General features: G+C 39.8%; 2 protein-coding genes across 2 annotated transcripts in view; one reads left to right on the forward strand and one right to left on the reverse strand.

The window, feature by feature from the left end:
- TACR2 (tachykinin receptor 2) overlaps positions 1-947 on the forward strand; it is a 12,370-nt gene extending 11,423 nt beyond the window's left edge. The window contains exon 3 of the mRNA XM_032232228.1: positions 887-947. Coding sequence (XP_032088119.1) covers positions 887-947 — 61 coding nt within the window. The remainder of the gene's footprint in view (positions 1-886) is intronic.
- A 1,921-nt stretch (positions 948-2,868) lies between these two features.
- The window catches only part of LOC116518633 (hexokinase-1-like), a 35,066-nt gene continuing 18,966 nt past the window's right edge, over positions 2,869-18,968 (reverse strand). The window contains exons 3-9 of the mRNA XM_032232151.1: positions 15,286-15,434; positions 9,083-9,202; positions 7,757-7,852; positions 6,681-6,780; positions 6,412-6,595; positions 4,938-5,093; positions 2,869-3,106 (exon numbers count right to left, since the gene is read on the reverse strand). Of these exons, the coding sequence (XP_032088042.1) occupies positions 2,869-3,106; positions 4,938-5,093; positions 6,412-6,595; positions 6,681-6,780; positions 7,757-7,852; positions 9,083-9,202; positions 15,286-15,434 (1,043 nt within the window). The remainder of the gene's footprint in view (positions 3,107-4,937; positions 5,094-6,411; positions 6,596-6,680; positions 6,781-7,756; positions 7,853-9,082; positions 9,203-15,285; positions 15,435-18,968) is intronic.

The raw sequence follows: 18,968 nt of genomic DNA on the forward strand, positions 1-18,968 counted from the left end.
TCTTTTCTTTTTTTTGTTTCTGCTATAATTTTGCACCAGTGAGGTGAAAACCATTTTTGTTGTATTTAAGTACAATGACAATAAAGATTATACTTATACTTACTTATACTTAAGCATTCGGACAGAAGGAATGGAATCAAGGTTTATTAAAAGTTAATAAAAGTGTTCCTTTCCAAAAGGTTCAGATCATGACATTTTTTACAGCTTTCAAAGTAATACATTATGAAAAAAAATCGCCTAAACTTTAACTTATCTTTTCCTGGCACTCTGGTAACAATGAAATCCACACTGTTCCCATAGCACACTAGCTGGTTACTAAATTAATTTTTTGGTTTGTCCAATATAAAAAAAATGATCCCGCCCCCCTTAGGAATAGAGAAATTTAGGCAGTAAACCCATGCTCCAGGCAGCTGATGGCTATGTGCTCTACATGGGCTGCCCTTAAAAACTATCCAGAATCTTCAACTGGTCGTGACTGCCATGTCACGGGCAGTGACAGCAATCAATGTTTGCAAAGTGGCACAGCTTCTCAGTGTGCTTTAGGGCAGGTGTCTCCAATCTTGACAACTTTAAGACATAGACTTCAACTTCCAGAATTCCTCAGCCAGCCATTCTGGGAGTTGAAGTCCACAAGTCTTAAAGTTGCCAAGGCTGGAGCGCCATGCTTTAGGGCATAATCCAAATTACTGATCATCATCTGCAAAGCCCTACATGGAATAGGTCCAGACTATTTGAGGAACTGCCTACGTACCATTGTTTATGTCCAGCATATACATGCCAGCAGAGTTGGCATGCTCCAGATGCCTTTGATAAAACAGGGCCATCTACTGGAAGCATACCTTCCCTGTTGCACAGTGCCTGCCCTTGATCCTCTTAATATCCATAGGACTCCTACTCTGTTGGCTTTCCATAAAGCCTTGAAAACATGGATGTCTTCCACGCCTTGACTTAAGACGGTTGTTAGGCCTGCAAACCATCTTTTATTTTGGATTGTTGGCCTGCCACACTTTCTATTAATCTACGATGTATTTTCTATTGTGGGAAAATGGGAGGAGGGATTGTACGGAGTGAGATACGATGTAGCCATAACCAAATTCTTTCTAGAAAACCAAGGTCATCCTTTGTCTTTGCACATCTGCACCTGACCGGAATTGGAAGGGTGGAACTGCCAGCATAGCAGTGGAACATTGAACCATGTGATGGACTTGTGGGTGTGGGGGCAAGATCTTGAATTTTCAACTAGGTGGGGGAAAGCCGGGAAGCTTTCAGATTCGGGTTTTCCCAGATATGCCAACATGGCTCTCTTAATAAATTGGAACTTTGAGCAATACTTTGCTTTGGACTCTAATTTACTTTTGGATGCTATTTGGAGCCCCCTGCTGAATGCCTTTTGGTCTGTGATTTTATGTAGATCAACCCGAACACTATCTTCTTTTGTTTTGTATTGTGATTTTATTATTATACTGTGTGCTGATCAAATCTGTTTGAAGTTGGGTAGGTGCCTAAATAAAATGGATGGGAGGGAGGGAGGGAGGGAGGGAGAAGGAGAGTGGACATTAAGACGGACCACACTGTCTTCTTCCAGGATATTTTCAGTTCCTTAATATTACTTATAACCCTAAGGTTTCCTGAACCTCTCCTATACAATTATTAATCAGATCCCAAATAAAGAGGGGGGTGGGGAAGCATGGAAAGCCACCGTCCCCATTCCTTCATGCACGTGAACCTATGGAATAATGTCAGGCACAAAGAATCAGGATCATTCGTAACGTTGCAGCATAGAAGATTTGTGCAAACTAAGTGTTCTGACTAGGCTTCCCCAGCAGCACGAAGCCAAGTCCTCATCCCGATAAACCCCTTTTATTTAATTTACAGCGAATTCCTCTCCAGCAAAGTCCCAGCTCACAGTCTTTCAAGATCGCTCACAATTTCTGACCTTTATTAGGCTTAGAGAGTGGCCAAGCCAATATCTTTCAGATACCACAATACTTGGCAAGAATGCAGGAATGAAGTAATGGTCTCATACAAACACCTCTCCCCTTTCGCTATGGGAGTGGCCATTCACCGTCTACCTGTGGCCTTATTCCCAAGTTGACCCTTATTCCTTAGCTGTTTCCTTTGTCTGGCAACTCTGCACGTGCGCAACCTGGGAACAGGCTCCAGCTGTTCCTCTGCCTCATTGATGTCTGACCCCAAAGGCAGCTGATAACTGTCAGACGGCCCTGCCCCCCCCTCCAACTTAGAGCCCTCATCCGAGCCTTCCCCAGACTCCAGGCCCATGTTCCTCCCCAACCTCCTCACACTCCGAATCTGCTGCCAGCTCTGCTGGCCGCTGGCGGGCCACAACACTAAGACACAAAAATCCGATCAATTAACAATCAGCCCTAAATAGGTGCTAGATAAGAATCAACAGAATTCAAAGGGGGCTGCACTTAGATCTCGTGGCAATGCAAGGACTCTAAACTCCATCCCCCAGTTCTGCCTGCTCTTCTCCTACAAATACTCAGAGAAATATAATAGAAGCCACAGAGCTTTGCATGTAACAGAGATGCTTAAGGCCCTAGGTGGCAACTAGTTTACAAATATTGTAAAAGTAGCTATTTCTATTAGGCTAACAGAGCGTCCTCTTATATATAGTGTACGGTTTATTTATTTATCAAATTTATACAGCCGCGATCTCAGCAAAAATGACTGTTGAACTATTTTCAGATTCCAGCCTGCATTATTAACCGTCCACGTTTCTCTCTATGAAGAATTCTGTTTATTTAGCTCAAGTTCAGTGTGTGTATCAGATGCCAGCATGATGACCTTTGCCAGAGATGGCTCTTAACAGGTGCCAAGATATAATTATGGAAACTGCACAAGATCTTACTGTGGATGCATCTTGTAAAGGGATCCATCCACCCCCACGGTGGTGCGCAGCCGGCCAACTCCTTTATTGTCCCGCAGCTGATTCAGGATAGCGCCCAGAGTACTTGCCACCAGGTTCGCAGAGCGGAACGACACAATGGTGCACACGTGCTGGACAGCGATGCAGTCTTCATGGGAAGGCTCAACCCCGAGACGTGTCAGTATGTCTTTGGCTTTATGCAAACCTTCCTTGCTCCTAAAACCAGAAGCGAACACGATATGAGGTTCTAAAACTCATAATTTAACATGACAATCTGACAGCAAGTTACTCATTCAAGTTGCAGGAGATGCTGGAAGAATCTGAGAATGGGTTATAATAATCACTCCCAGAAAGTCTCATGGGAATTTCATGAGGGCTCGAGAGGGAGAGAGAGAGAGAGATGGGAAGCCTGAATGGATGCAACTGGATATTATTTCCTACTAGTAGCTGGATACCCATGCTTCGCTACGAAATTATGTGATTGGGCTTGATAAATTGACACTTAAAGCTTGAAAATTAATGAGTTGTTATGATCGAGCTTGATACATTGACACTTAAAGCTTGAAAATTAATGCAGAATGTGTAACTCCTTAGCATCAGAGCATGTTAATATAAGGCAACTGGCAGTTGGAACAGAGTTCCTTTCAGTTGGGGTGGGGGAGAGTAGAACATCTAACTCCTTAGCATCAGAGCATGTTAATATAATACTGTATAAGAAATATGAGTGATCTGAAGGTCATTTCGCAAAAATCCTTTCTTAGTAAGCACCTAGAAGCCAAGAGGAACATACATCCCATGTTTCAAGTTTGTAGGCTTTACAGTTCTGGAGATTTCATGATGACTGAGTGATATTTGGCTTTTAGATATATAGATAGATAGATAAAGCACAGTATTGCACAGTTCTGTAATACTGTAATGAATTTGGAAAGAGGGCATTGATTTTAAACCCATTATGCAACAAAGCAATCAATTAGGAACATATGTGATGTCTTTCCTTTAAAGAAGCTAAAAGGCAGGAAGAAACTTTAAAAAAATCAAATGTTGAGGCATATATTGAAATTTTATTTCTTCCTTGCTGCAGTGATATATTGCCCTATTTTGCTATTAATGATGTTATCAATGCTCATTATTATTTTCTTCAATCCACACATGTGTTCTCCCCTCCCAAAATAATTCTACACAGACTGAAAATTTTGATTTTCAGATACAATGCAATAATGTAAATATATACAATGACAGCCATAATAAACTTAGGACACAATGTTTGTGTTTGTGCAAAAAACATAGGGGGATGGATGGATGTAACAATATGAATTAAAAGATGTTACAATGCCCAAAGTCTTGTGGAAGCAAACAGATTTAAACTTAACAAGAAGAAAATACTTCCATAAATGCACTCAATGCTTGAATCTGTGACCTGTTTCTGAAGTTATTGGTAAACAAAAAACTACTGAGCGATATCTGGGCTTCTAATAATTGGAGTGTGGCCTACAAACATGATCAACACTTCAGAATTCTAATTATTAGAACAAACAGGCCTAATTCTTAAGGCTGCTGAGATGCATTCAAAAGGTAATGTCAAAAGCAGATTCAGATACAGATTTCAGATATATACATCAGTGATGTTTAATAGTATGCAGTCTGAAAACAATGGCAATTATTCCAGAAAAAAAATACAGAATAAATGAAACATTCACAATATCTGTAATTTAGAATTTTGCAGATTCATTAAAATGGTTGGCCACCTTCAACCCATGATTCTTCTTGAATGATCTTTGAATGCTGCAAAATTAACACTGGCTATTACTATAATTTAATTTTTTAAAACATGGATTAAATGCAGGTTTGGTTGTACTTCAACTGACTAATGAAATGAATGGCATTAAAGTGAATCATGACTAATATCTCATTTATTTCAATGGATTCACTGTACTTACAAGTAAGCACAGTTCTACAGCACCTATTAAGTTAGCCAATAATTATTCTTAAAACCCACTGATGGATTAAATCCATTTTCAAACCTAGAAGAAACTTCTAAAGCACTTACTTCTCTATGGCAGAAACATCCTTAGTTTCCAACTTCCCTTTGGTCAAAAGTTCAGGAGTGATTTGCCCCTCAAAAAGGAGACCTTCTTTGGCCATTTTGACGAGGATAAGCCTGACAAGCTCACCCATGTACATTCCACTAACCATCTTCTCAAATCTAGAAAGAGAATTCACACAAAAAATGGTGTTCAGTCAGTCAAACTAATATGCAAAAGAGCATCCCGCTCAGAATATAATAAAGTTGCAGTTTTATGTTTAAAATCTTATCCATGTAAAAAGTTCCAAATTACAGTCCCATGACCACAGGACACCGCAAACAGCTGTAAATGCAGGTCAGTCACCATCAGAGATGGGTTGCTGCTGGTTTGGCCCAGTTCGGCTGAACAGGTAGTGGAATTCAGGCTTGGGTCGCAGAACTGGCAGCGCGCATTGCACATTGCGTGCGGGTTGCAAACCAGCAGCAATGCCAACAGCTTGATCACCATGTACCCAAACTGCAATCATACGACTGCAAAGAGCAGGAGGTGTCAGCTATCAGAACTTCAAACCCAGATTATAAGTAACTTGGGGGGGGGGGGGATTTATTGTAAATTAAAATGCTTGTTAAGCAACCAGTTGTAAATTGAGGGTCATATGTAAACTTTTTTTTACACCACAGCCATCTGTTTTCACCTGTTATTTCAAACATCAAAAGGCTTTAGAAATGCATGATGTTGATATCATGCCCATGAATAAGACTTTTCCTTTAAGACGTTTTGTGTCTTTATTAAGCCTGTCTGAAAACTTACATAATTTCATTACTTTTCTGCTAGATTACATCAGTGTTTCAGTGGCACTATCTTTGGGGCAAGGGAGCACAGAAAGACAAACAGTACGAACACTAAAAGGAATCCCAACTAAGAACTGTTAGTTCTGTGCCAATTCCAACTCAATAGTGTAAGTAATTAAGAAATTAAATGCTGAAGGTCTAATGCAACTAACCAAGAAATTATCCAAAGGTGCACAGAACTAAGAAAAACTCTTTTAGATTAGATCAGGGGTGCTTATATCGCTGAAAACAACAAAGGACTGGCCCGCGGCCCTCCCGAGCTCTGTTTTCGCTGGCAGAAGGTTGTAGGAGGTCGCAGCCAAAAACGGAGTTCAGAAGCCCATTTTCGCTGGCAGAGCACTTGGGCCACCACAGGTGCCCCCAACACGAGTGAGGTGGAGCTGTCCACATCCACCCCAAGCCCCCCAAGGTCAAACACAACCCTGATGCAGCTCTCAATGAAATAAGAGTTTGACACCCCTGGATTAGACCAATGTTTTGTGACCTTGACTACTTTACGATGTGTGGACTTCAACTCCCAGAATTTCCTAGCTAACATAGCTGGCCAAGGAATTCTGGGAGTTGAAGTCCACACATCTTAAAAGTTGCCACATCTTCAAGAGAAACACAGGATTAGACTATGTAAGATATAATTGTTTCCAATTACAATTGCTTCCCAGGATTAAGGGAGCCCCGGTCAATCTCCCTGTCAAATTCAGTCCGGATGTCTTCTAATAAACCGTCGTCTCCAAATGCACCCCATTCTGTGTTGATGCACATGCGGCCTTCATCCCCTTCCACCAGATCAATGTGCCTCATCTCCTCCATGTAGCAGGCATTTGTGCCAGTACCTTAAAAAGAAGCAAATGGGATCATGTCATAGCAGATACAAAATCAAAATTCTATTATGAGTGATTCTGAACAAAGAATTAGTACCGATAATTAAGCCAACTTCGCAACGCTGGTCATCAAATCCGCAGGTCATCATTGTCCCAACAGTGTCATTAACCACTGCCATGATGTCCGCATCATAATCCTTTAGAATGAAACAGAGCATTTTCTTACATATCAGACAATGTCATTATCAATGCTGATCTGAATATTCTAAGTGTCAAACCCCACAAACTTTGGCATGTCAAGTATCATCCCCAATATCATTAGGTCAGGCAACAGATCATGGTTTTGCATTTTCTTCTTATTGTTACACACAAGACTGATTGTCTCCTTGAAATGTAGCATTATCTCCTTCTCAAAAAAAAGTCTCTTATCAAAAAATCAGTCCTAGTGGTAGCCAATTTGGGACCAATAAAAAAAATCTACTGTGATGTGTAGCTTTGTTAAAAGAATATTCTAGCATATGTGGTATGTTCTTACCACAACGGCTTGAGAGTAATGGAATGGTAATCTTCAATGGAGATTGCCAATGGACTTGTTTCTACATAAAATGGGTCAAAGATGTTATAATGCAACAATTTATGTTACTTCAGAGTGGATAGTTTAAAGCAGGGCTGTTCAATCTTGGCCACTTTAAAACCCATGGACTTCAATTCCCAGAATTCCCTGGCCAGCCTTGCTGGCTTGGGAATTCTGGGAGTTGAAGTCCACAAGTGAATAAATGTTGAAGTCCGAAGTCAATGAATAATTTTGCTGGGAATAAAGAATGCTCATAAATAAACAAGTGGTGCAGTGGTTAGAATGCAATACTGCAGGCTACCTCTGCTGACTGCCAGCAGTTTGGCAGTTCGAATCCTATCTGCTCAAGGTTGAGTTAACCTTCTATCCTCCTGGTCTGTAAAATGAGGACTCTGATTGTTGTGGGCAATATGCTGACACTGTAAACTGCTTAGAGAGAGCTGTAAATCACTGTGAAGCGGCATATAAGTCTAAATGCTATTGCTATTTTCCAATGACACTGAGAAACAACAGCAAGAGATCTAATTCAACTAACAATGTTTGTCCAAAATCAGCCAATTCATATATGCTTTGTACAGACAGCCAAAATACATTCTTACCCCACGTTTCTTGATGGCTTTGTTTAAGAGATTCACTACGTCAGCTCCTTCGACACCACTTGCTTTGAAACGTTTTGTCCAGGTAATCAGAACGCCCTAGGAAAAATTAAACTATTACCACACTAGCCAAATTAGAAGACCTTCATGAAAACTTCTTTCTACCAACATATCACTTATTTTTGGGAGGTGGGCTAGAATAGTTTAAAATAATGGAAAATCTGATCATGGGCGGGGGAGGGGGGACAATGTCAGCAAACCTGAAATTCCAAGTGAGGTTCTGAATAGAATAAAATAAAGTAGAAGAATAGAATAGAATAGATGACATGGTCCTCTGCATTTTTGGAAACTTTCCTATTAATGCAGCATTTCTGACCTGTTTTTCCTTATAAGATTATACACAAAACTTTGCTAGCGTTAATAATGAGCTTAATGAATTTGTAATCTGGGTATCTGTCTCTTTGGTGTTCACAGCTGTTTTCAAATTGTAGATCACACCATTTCACTCCACATTTGTTGATACAAAGCTATTACAACTTTAATTGCCTCTTCTGCAGCTCTAAATAGTTCAGAAGGTACTCAGTGACTATCACACGAAGAACACTTTTCTAAGATCTCATACAACTGTTGATTCCCAAGTCTCCTTACAAATCACCCACGACTATAAACTTAATCCTACTAATCTTAGAAAAACCATGAATTCACTCTGTAAAGCTGTGATAGGCCACAATAACAATTATTGGCCTGATACAGAGTTCCCAGGAGATACCGTATTTCTCAGACTATAAAATGGACCTAAATTTACAGGAGGAAAACAAGAAAAAAATAGTTTTTGGCCTCCCTCCCAGGCCCCCAGAAGCATTCTGCAGTGTTCTGCATGGCCCATTTTTGCCAAAAACGGGCCCATTTTTGGCATCTCAAGCCCTCCGCGCATCAAATTTTTACCCTCCCAGGCCCCCAGAAAAACCCTGCAGTGCTCTGCGTGGCCCATTTTAGGCAAAAAACGTGTTCATTTTTGGCAAAAAACAGGCCATACAGAGCATTGCAGAATGTCTCTGGGGGTCTGGGAGGGTGAAAACGCAACGCACGGAGGATTCAGGACAGCAAAAACTCCAAATATTCAGTCTATAAGACGCACCTAAAATTTCACCCACTTTTAGAGAAGAAAAAGATGCTTCTTATACTCCAAAAAATACAGTATATTCACCATTTAAACCTCAGAAAGCTAAGTCTGAAGTGAATGCACCCAGTGAGTAAATCCACTTTATAAAAACAGTTTCTTATGTTCTATCCACAATGTAGATTTTGCAAACCTGTGATTAGACATACCTCATCTAGTTTAGTCTGCCTACATGGGAATGAAAATGTGAACCCGACAGGTAATTTCTTGTCCTTAATTTCTTGTTTCTCCATAAAGTCTCCCAGACATTCAGCAACATGATCAAAAAGCTGAGAAGGAAGCAAAACAAAGGCAAAGAATGTTAAGAAGTAATCTAATAATATTAATTACAGTAGAAGGCATTACAAGCCATAATATAAAAATGAGAAAAATAATTTTAAAAAACTCATAATCATTACTTTGGTGGCCACAATTGATTATTTCATTGTTGTTGGGAGATCACAACTCCAGATTAGGATAATTTCTTTTTTTATACTACACTTTAACAAAACAAAATAAAATCATGGCATTTAGAAAGCAGTACCTCCCTAAAAAAGTAAACCAAATCTGGTATTCCTGATCCACATAAGTATTGTGGTATTGTGAAGAGATTGTGTGATCATTCTTTGTTAAGGAGGCCAAGCCCAATGTTTCCTAGGCTATGGCATTTCAAAATTGTATCCTTCTATTTACCCGGAATATTGATCCCATGCAAAAAAAATCTGATATATTTTAAAAGTACACCCAGAAATTGCTTAATATTTAACATGCAAAATGGGTGTGTATTTAATGCAGCATAATGCAGGCAAATGATGTAGAGCTTGACAAGAATATGATTTCAAGGCTTTGTCTCTTCCCATGCTATGGAATAGGTCTGACAACAAGCACTACAGGGCGGGGCATAACCTTTTCCTAGGGGGTCACAGCAACACTTGTAATAACAACACAAATAATTCATACACCATTCGAAAGCCCATCAAAAACTGAGTTTATTGACACGATTTAATAGTCAGTATGACCACCATTAGCCCTTCGAACAGCATTCAAACGAGGTGGATAAGAACACAACAAATCTTCAAACAGTTCCGTTCGATTTTCCAGATTTTTCAACACAGTTTCCAAATTCATTCTCAAAGTTTCAACCGAATATCGATTTTGACCTTGCTCCTGAATCATCAGAGCTTCCACTTCATCCTTAATTATGGCCCCAATGTTCTCTGCCGGATTGAGATCTGGCGAATTTCCCGGCCAGACGTCATTGCCCCAAAATTCGACATTGTTTTCCTTTAACAATTGCTGAGTCGCATTTGCACGCATGCAAGGAGCTTTGTCATGAAGAAAGACAGCCTCACCAACCACCAAGACATTGTCTGGATCACTGAGAAATGGAATGACATTCTCCAATAAAATTTTCTCACGGAAATAACTGCCATCCCAGGATTCCCCTTTATCCTTCAAAACCCAATGCAGTTTCTTGGCTGTGAAAATGACGAAAATCCCGATGCAAGTCGGATTGCGAACGATTTGTCGATATCGTTCATGTTTGGCGATGTCGTCGACGTCTTTAGCCCAAATTCGATCGTTCTGGAAATTCGGTTTTCGAATGGCATAAACGAAGAATTCGTCAGATGGCGCCAAATGAAGAAAATCTTCCTCGGTCCATTCAGACAACCAATCGCACAACCAAAGCCGATCTTGAACGTGTGTTTGAGTTTTCAATGGTTTGCAAATGACGTGGAATGGCTTCAAACCTTCTCGTTCTCGATATCGGCCGATTGTCCTTTGATCAACTCGTTTTCCACGAATTTGAAGGATTTCTTGGGCCACTTTTCGGTTTCCTTTTCGTTGTTTGCGACTGCCAGTTGCAATGATGGCTTTGCTTTCTTGGGACAGTTGCAGAGGACGCCCTTCTCCAAATTTTGTGAAACATTCTTGGGCTGTTTTGTTCCAATTATCAGTAACCCAATCCGGATGACGTTTCAATTTGTTTGCAATCCATTTTCGATTGATAAACGTCGCTCCAGCATCGCGAGCCTCTCGAAAGGCAATGCATTTTATTCTGTCAATGATCCTTTGTTCTTCCAAATCGAATTTTCCAGCCATTCTTAAAGCAAATTTAACATTTAATAGCTCATTCAATTCAGTTTTTTATGGGCTTTAAAATGAGGTGTCGCGGAAGTTGTAAACTGCTGTCGATCTTGCTGTGACCCCCTAGGAAAAGGTTATGCCCCGCCCTGTACAATAGGGAAATTGGAATTAGCAGCCCAGTACAATCATATGGCTGAACTATAGGGTCAGACCATCTTCACCAAGAGTTCATTTTCATTAAGCAAAACACAAATTACTTCATTTTTGAAAAGCTATCTAATAACATTCTTCTCATTTATTTTCCCTCAATATTCAGAAAAAACATCATTTTTTGCACATTTTCAGCAAAGTCAAAAGCTGTAGTAACATGGCCATCTCATCTTCCAGATGCACCAAGACCAGTAGTGGGATTCAGCCAGTTCGGGTGAACTGGTTGTTAAATTGCTGGCTGGCCCCGCCCCTTTCTAGAATCCCCACGTGCCCCGTTTTGGCTCCCCACTAGCCCCCCCCCCCCGCGGCCTGTTTTTGTTGCAGGAATGCCTACTAGCCCCAAAATGGGAGGAGGGGGCAGCGCACCTCCCCCCACGGCCCATTTTTGCTCTCAAGGGGTGCAGGAGTCAGAGTGCTGCCTGTCACACACAGGCTGGCCACACCCACCCAGATGGTCATTAGGGCAGAGAACCGGTTGTTAAATTATTTGAATCCCACCACTGACCAAGACTTCAACATTCCAGAACAGCTGTGACTCTAACAGTGCCAGATAGTGAAGACCAAGATAATGTTTCCTATTTTGAGATTTAAAACAACCAAAAAACCTGATGATCTGCATCTTAAAGGGATCAGATCTGTTAAGTCTCCCAAATTGTTAAAGTCACCAGGAAATCAAATGTCATTTGTAAGTCGAATCAAACCTGAAAATAATGGCAAGTCATAATGCATTCATTTAAATGATTTTACCTTCATTCATAAAAAAAAAAAGAGTACCCAACCTGGGAACTGATATATTTTTGATGGCAAACGTATCAAAGCTGACACACCACAATGTTCTGTATGGCATACCACTGGTAGCATTTATGCCAATGTTCACCAACATCTGACAACTACACTCAAAAAATGCCCCCTTCTCACGTAGCCTCCGGAGCCTCGAGAAATTGTGGGGCCTCCAGAGGCTCTGAAAATCATGCGAGAACATGGGGCGCTTTCACAAGTTTTCTGGAGATTGCAGATGTCATGGAAGAACATTTTCCAAAGTTGCTGCACCAAGAATGAAAGACCTCGTGTGGCCACAGCAGCTTCCGGTATGCCCTAGGGGTCTATCAACAGAAAGAGGACATCGCCTGAAGGTAAGCAACATGCAGCACTGGGCTTGTGGGGGCAACCGCACAGTTCCACAAGGTTTACACGCCTGGGAGAATGGCACGAGGCAGACTTTGTGGTCACAGCAGTGATGCCATGGCAGAAATTGAGGATCTTTACTTCACAACCAGCTTTGGCACTGCTTCATGGTAACCTAGATTATATAGTAGGGGCAAGGAGAGATAGAGAATTGTCGCTCTTTTATTCAGGGAGGAAGCTGTGGTGACAAACTAGGAGAGTCAAGTAAGGCTTTCCAAATTTTTGATAGACCAAGCCGACTATTATAGTTCTAAGTAACTGCTGAAAATTTATCAGCTGTTACACTTGCTAACTCACAAATTGTGTGATGCCAACAATCCATCCTTTGATTGTAGTACCATCGAAGATACCTTTCTCATTCTGCCACAATCATGCTGGAAGCAACCAGACTAAAGTTTTCAAGAACTACCGTATTTTTCAGACTATAAGACGCACCCGTGTATAAGACGCACCAAGATTTTGAAGAGGTAAGTAAAGAAAAACAGTTTTTGTCCTCCCCCGCCCCCAGAAGCACTCTGTAGGCTTCAGCAAGGCTGGGGGGAGGCAAAAAGCCCCCCTTTTGCAAACAAAATCCCAGGCAAAAAATGGGCAGGTTTTCACAATGGGATGCGGGGAGCGGGGCTTAGGGAAGCTAAAAATGGCTATATTCAGTGTATAAGATGCACCAACATTTCCACGCTCTTTTAGGGGGGGAAAGGAGCCTCTTATACTCCGAAAAATATGGTAATCAGCAGCAAAAACAGAAATGATCTTGGCATCGGCCATCTCAAACTAAGAATTTTTGCATTAGCAATGCCAAAGGATGCCAGAGAAGAGCCAAACAGGCCAAATCCTCCTGCTTTAGGCTCAACAGCCATGCTGCCAGGGCTCAGAAGAAACCCAATCATGAATGTACATCTTGGGAAAAGCAAGAGAAATGGCAATGGATGGTATCGTGTAGGTTTTTTTAAAAAGCAGTATCAATGACAGCAGATACCAATTCTGTAACTTACATAAGAGATTTAAGTGGAGGAAGTAGGAGAAATTCTCCTGCCTTCCTTGGCTTCCCCAACAATCCATATAATGTTCGCAGCTTGAGCTGCTGGCTGCAAAATGTATACATAAGGATCAAGACAGAAAAATCCTTTGGCAAAAAAAATAAACACAGAAGATCAACCGCACAACAAATACGGCAATCAGGCAAAGGTACTTCAGATAGAGAAACAGTTTTACTCCTTGCTGACTTGTTTCCCTAAAATAGACTGCTTTGGCCCTCCAAACCTTCACTTGTAACACCCACTGACTGGGTTCACGCAGCATGTTTAAACACAAAAATTGGTTAGTTGCAAACACACCCATTTGGGTATGGTTGTTCTATTAATTATACCATCTGAACACAGAACAAGCAATATGTTCAGGCACCTCTAGTTTATATTTTGCTTATGATTACTTTTAATCAAATCAGCTCAAATATATTTATTTCCATATTTGAACAGCCAATACTTTCAATAAAGATGCAAGCATCTCTCTTCTTTCTTTCAAGTAATGTTAAAAGTTGGAATACAGGTACAATACAACTGGTCACAGTTACAATATAGATTTTCAGTTGTAAGTCATTACAGTTATAAGTTGACTGAACCCAATTTTAGAACAATTTTCCAGCAGTCATTAAGTGAATCCATGGTCATTAAGCAACCTCACTGTCCTAAGTACGAACCCATTTTTAGAAACAGGCATTTTTGCCAGAAACTACCAAAAAACCAGCACAAATTGCAATGATGTGACTGCAACCAGTAGAGGTATTCCTACCCTGTTCCCCCCAAAATTCACACGGATGTATCCATGAAATTATTAGAATCAAGTTCAACTTTAGGAAATGTTTATTTTTTTATTCTCAAGTAAGTATGCAAAGAATTGCTGCCTAAGGCACTGTACTGAAAAATTTTCTTCTAAATGAACAGTCACATCTTAAAAATGTTTAATGATACTCACCCATCCGAGAACACAGTCAAGAAAAATAAAGATGGGTATAAAAATATATGAGGGAACAGAATAAACAGAAATACATATTTTAACTCATAGCTATGCCAATACATCCACACTAATCAGACATCAATTGTCTGCCTGGTAGTTCAGCTAGCTTTCACTGCCTATTTGATGTACACTCTACGTTTCTATGCTAGTGAGCAAAAAAGCCATATTTGTAATAGGTGAAGTGGGAGAAATTACTATAAAAGTAATTTTTGTAATAAAATCTGGAGTTCTCCACATTTTTTTGAACAAGAAAATGATGAGAAGAAATTTATTCCAAAATATATTTTCTAACTTGTTAAGAAACATGTTTTAAGACAGGGGAGATGTGGGTTGCTGCCGGTTCAGCCCGGGACAGCCGAACCGGTAGTGGAATTCAGGCCTGGGTCGCAGAACCGGCAGCGACCCAGGCATGCCACGCCCCCGAACTGTTCCCTCACTGGCCCTTGGCCGCCACATTTTGGATTTTAGTGACTGCTCGTGTGCAGTTCACTGTAAAGAATGCACACAAGCGCAGCACATGTCTGGAGCGCGAACAATACGAACCACAGTAACACCGGCAGCAACCCACCCCTGGGACAGGGTTGTCAAACCTGTGCCATCACTGCATCATCATGTGACGTATTGCGACTTCCCCCCACTTCGCTAAACCAGGAGTGGGTGTGGCCAGCAGCGCATGACGTATCCTACCCACAGGCCGTGAGTTTGACACCCCGTTTTACGACTTTTAATATTCCATTTCCTGGAATATTAAAATCACAAATTAATTTTGTTTTTTCTTTCAAAATTAAGTATCAGAAAACTCAAGAGATGAACTCAACTTAACAAGCAATATGGGAAGCGTTCAGAACGTTCATTATATACTTAAAGAAGAATCTACCCGTGTTCCACTGCCGTGCATAATATCTTCTGGCGTTTCATAAATCTCCGTTTCCATTTGCACCATCTGCTTCTTCTCACGTGAGACTTTTACTCTCAAAATTCGGAAGAAAGACCCACCAAGATCCAGAGCAATGAAATCTCCTTTCTCTGTTGGGAAGAAACAGGTGTGACTTTAGCCATTAGAAGTAGGCATTTAAATTTTCCCACCCATTAACGTAAACTCCCATTAGTGTGCTACGTGAGCAGATAGGCTGCTGACCTTTTCTGATCTAGGAAATTATCATTTTCTGATGTTGATATATCAACTGAGAACATTTGTCTCAAGCCTATCTAACGGGACTGTGATAGTAATCTTGAATCACTTTGAAATTAAGACTGCCAATTAACATAATCATTGTAACAAGATATACTGCTCTGTGCACACACAGACTACTAGACAAATACAAAAGATCACACAATTAATGCATTTCAACTTCCACAAAAGGCTCTGCACCAGCCCACAAGAAGAACAGATGTGATGGGAATACAATTTCCAGTTAATATGTTAATCCAGCTGGGAAAGATGCAGAATTCTTTTTTTAAATACAATCCCCTTTTAAGTACAATTTCCTTTTACTATTTTCTTTTGATAAGCCAGCATCTTCAACCACCAGGAAGTTTTAACTAACATTACTCTATGTTCTCAGAGGTGTCCAATGACATGAAATAAAATGTTCCATTATATTAACTTTTTTTTAAATATTAGACTAGCTTCCCAATTTTTAAAATAACCTGCAAGAACAAAATATCGATAGCTTATTAATTAATTAATCTTACAACTGTATAAAAAATTAAATAAAGGATTTAATTCCAGGATAAAAGAGATAGAAGAAAATGTGGTAATAAAGCAGCATATTCAACTGTTATTCCAAAGACTGCATAATTAATCAGAATCAATTTTGCTACTGGACACATGAAGTTACCAAATGAGGAACCACGTTTAATATTTCCAGGAATATTTCAGGATTTTAACACTACTTTTATTAAGGATTATAATTACAACAATACTAATGCAGACTAAAAAAAAGAGAAAGGAAAGAGAAAAAAATAGTAACAAAAAGAGAGAGAGAGACAGAGAGAAATGTTTAAAGCAGGGGTTCTCAACCCCAAGTCACGGCCCACTACTGGGCCATGCGTGCAGTTGGCCAATGCACGCAGCTCAACTTGCTCAAGCAGCAGGTCGGCATACATGGGCCAGTTCCCCTCCCCACATCAGTCCACCAAGCCATAAAGGTTGGGGATTGTTGGTAGAAAGAAATGACTTCCCTCTTCATAATAAATATAAATAATTTTAGAAACTTTTCACTTTCTCTTAAATTACAATAAATAAACTCTTCCTTTCTCTTGTCTATAAAAATTTTTTAAAGCCTCATTGTTCAGTCTTGGTCATTAAAGTCCATTAAGTCTTACCAGAGATAACATGTATCTATTTTTAACCTTAATTAAATAAACCAACTTTATATTCCTTCCTTTTACTTTTAACAATTTTTATCTTTTAATCTATTCAAATACTGTCCTAGAACTTGATTCCTTTTCACTTTTTGGCCCTTTTCACAAACTTCAACAACATTTCTTTGTAAATCAAGATATGAAGGCTATCCAGATTACTCTCTAGGTCTGTTATCTGCCTATTCCTTTTAATTATTAAGACATCAAACATTTTTATTTATATATCCAATGTAGCATCTTTTTCCCAAATCATTCTTGTAGGCTATCATTTTTAAATTCACATTCAAATCAGTCTTGCCTGATTAAATTTATTCCTTAAATATAGTCTATCTATAATTCCCACTGTTAATATTCTTCAATAGATTCAATATTTTAAAAAATTACTGTATTCTGTAAATCAAATTAAGTGTTCTTCTCCTTTTAATTGTAATTTTTAGTTCCTTTTGGTGCCCTCTAATGTCCAGCCTTCAAACTCCCATCCCTTAATTTTACTTTAAGAATTCAAAACAACATTTTCTCAAGGAAAGAATTCTTATAATTTTTTTTTTTGGGGGGGGGGGGGAATCTTTTTTCAAATCTATCTGGAGACTTAGCCTATTTGTAACTTTCCAACATCAACATCCTTTTGTCTATTCACAAAACATTTTAATATCATTAAACCTGAACAAAACTATAGAAAAAATGGTCCTAAATTGGGCATAACTCACTTAACACCTTCTTTAATTAGCAATGGAAATTCTAGTCCCAACTGTTGTTGTAAATCAAGGATTGAAAACTACTTTGGCTAAATGTTGAAGGAGACTCACCAATGTTCTAAAAACATGGCTTTAGGTTAAAAAAACAATTTCCAAAAGTGATTAAGAAATGAGCAGCTGGAAGTCAAATGACTTCAACCAAGGTCACAGCCATAATGTAGTCAATGCTTAAAAGTTCACTGAGCAACTGCATGAGGATTGAAAGCTCCAAATAATAAGTGCTTAAGGGGAATGGAGGTGCTCTACAAAGCAGATACACCAATAAAGCATCTCTCTCTCTGATGCATTAAATCAGGTTCCCGCGGCTCTGGAACCGCATGTGGCTCTTTCATCCCTCTGCTGTGGCTCCCTGTCATTGGTCAGCACCACAATTTTGAGAGGAACTTCTGATTGGCGGGGGGAAGGAGCACAGTGCACCAGGAGAAAACTCTATGGCAAGGAGCGAGTTTTCTGGTTGGCTTCAGTTACGACAGGTAGAAGAAAAAGGATGCCGTGCTAGGAGGAGACTCTATGGTGGGGGAACCTAACTTCTGGTCAGCTTCAGAATTGAATGAGGGGCTTCTGGTTAGGATCTTTGTGACTCCCACAAAGATCCTTTTTTCTGTGGGAAACAGGTCCAAATGGCTCTTTTGAGTGTTTAGGGTTGCTGACCCCTGCATTAAATAAATTGTACCCATTGCAAGGTACATTCAATTCTCCTGAAAGCTCTTTACAGCTACCCCCATGTGTGTATACATGCACAATCACTCAAGGATGCTCAGGGATGTATGTGTTTTCTGTATATGCACTCATTTACAGAAGCAACCAGGGATCTTCAAAGCATCTGCACAAAACTAGCAAAGGATATGGTTGCTTTAATGCTCCAAAAAGAAGTGATTCATATTTACAAATACACTGGTGCAAAGCAACTCTTTCAAAAGTTTGTACACCTTTATCCAGCCTTCTAGGAAGCCCCCTGTTATAATTCAAATTCAATTTTAAAGTCTAGAAAAACTTTAAGAGCCATTTCAGCAGATAAGCTGATTCTGAAACATTATTATGAGAGGCTAAACTTAAAAAAAAAGACATATTACCGGCAGTTATACTAAAATTTTCATGTATAGAGGGATCAAAACTTTCTGTATGTGTATATGTAACATGGGAGGAGGAGAGAGGCAGGAAAGAAAGAGCATTAAGTACGAGTAGTCCTCAACTTACAACAGTTCATTTAGTGACCATTGGAAGTTACAATGACACTGTAAAAAGTGATTTATGATTGTTTTTCACACAACTGTTGCAGCATCCCCATGGTCATGTGATCAAAATTCGGATGTTTGGCAACTGATTTATATTTATGACGACTGCAGTGTCCCAGAGGTCGTGTGATCCACTTTTGCGGCCTTTTGACAAGCAAAGTCAATGGGAAAGTCAGATTCACTTAACAACCATGTCACTAACT

Source organism: Thamnophis elegans, chromosome 15, assembly GCF_009769535.1.
Source record: "Thamnophis elegans isolate rThaEle1 chromosome 15, rThaEle1.pri, whole genome shotgun sequence".
NCBI lineage: Eukaryota > Metazoa > Chordata > Lepidosauria > Squamata > Colubridae > Thamnophis > Thamnophis elegans.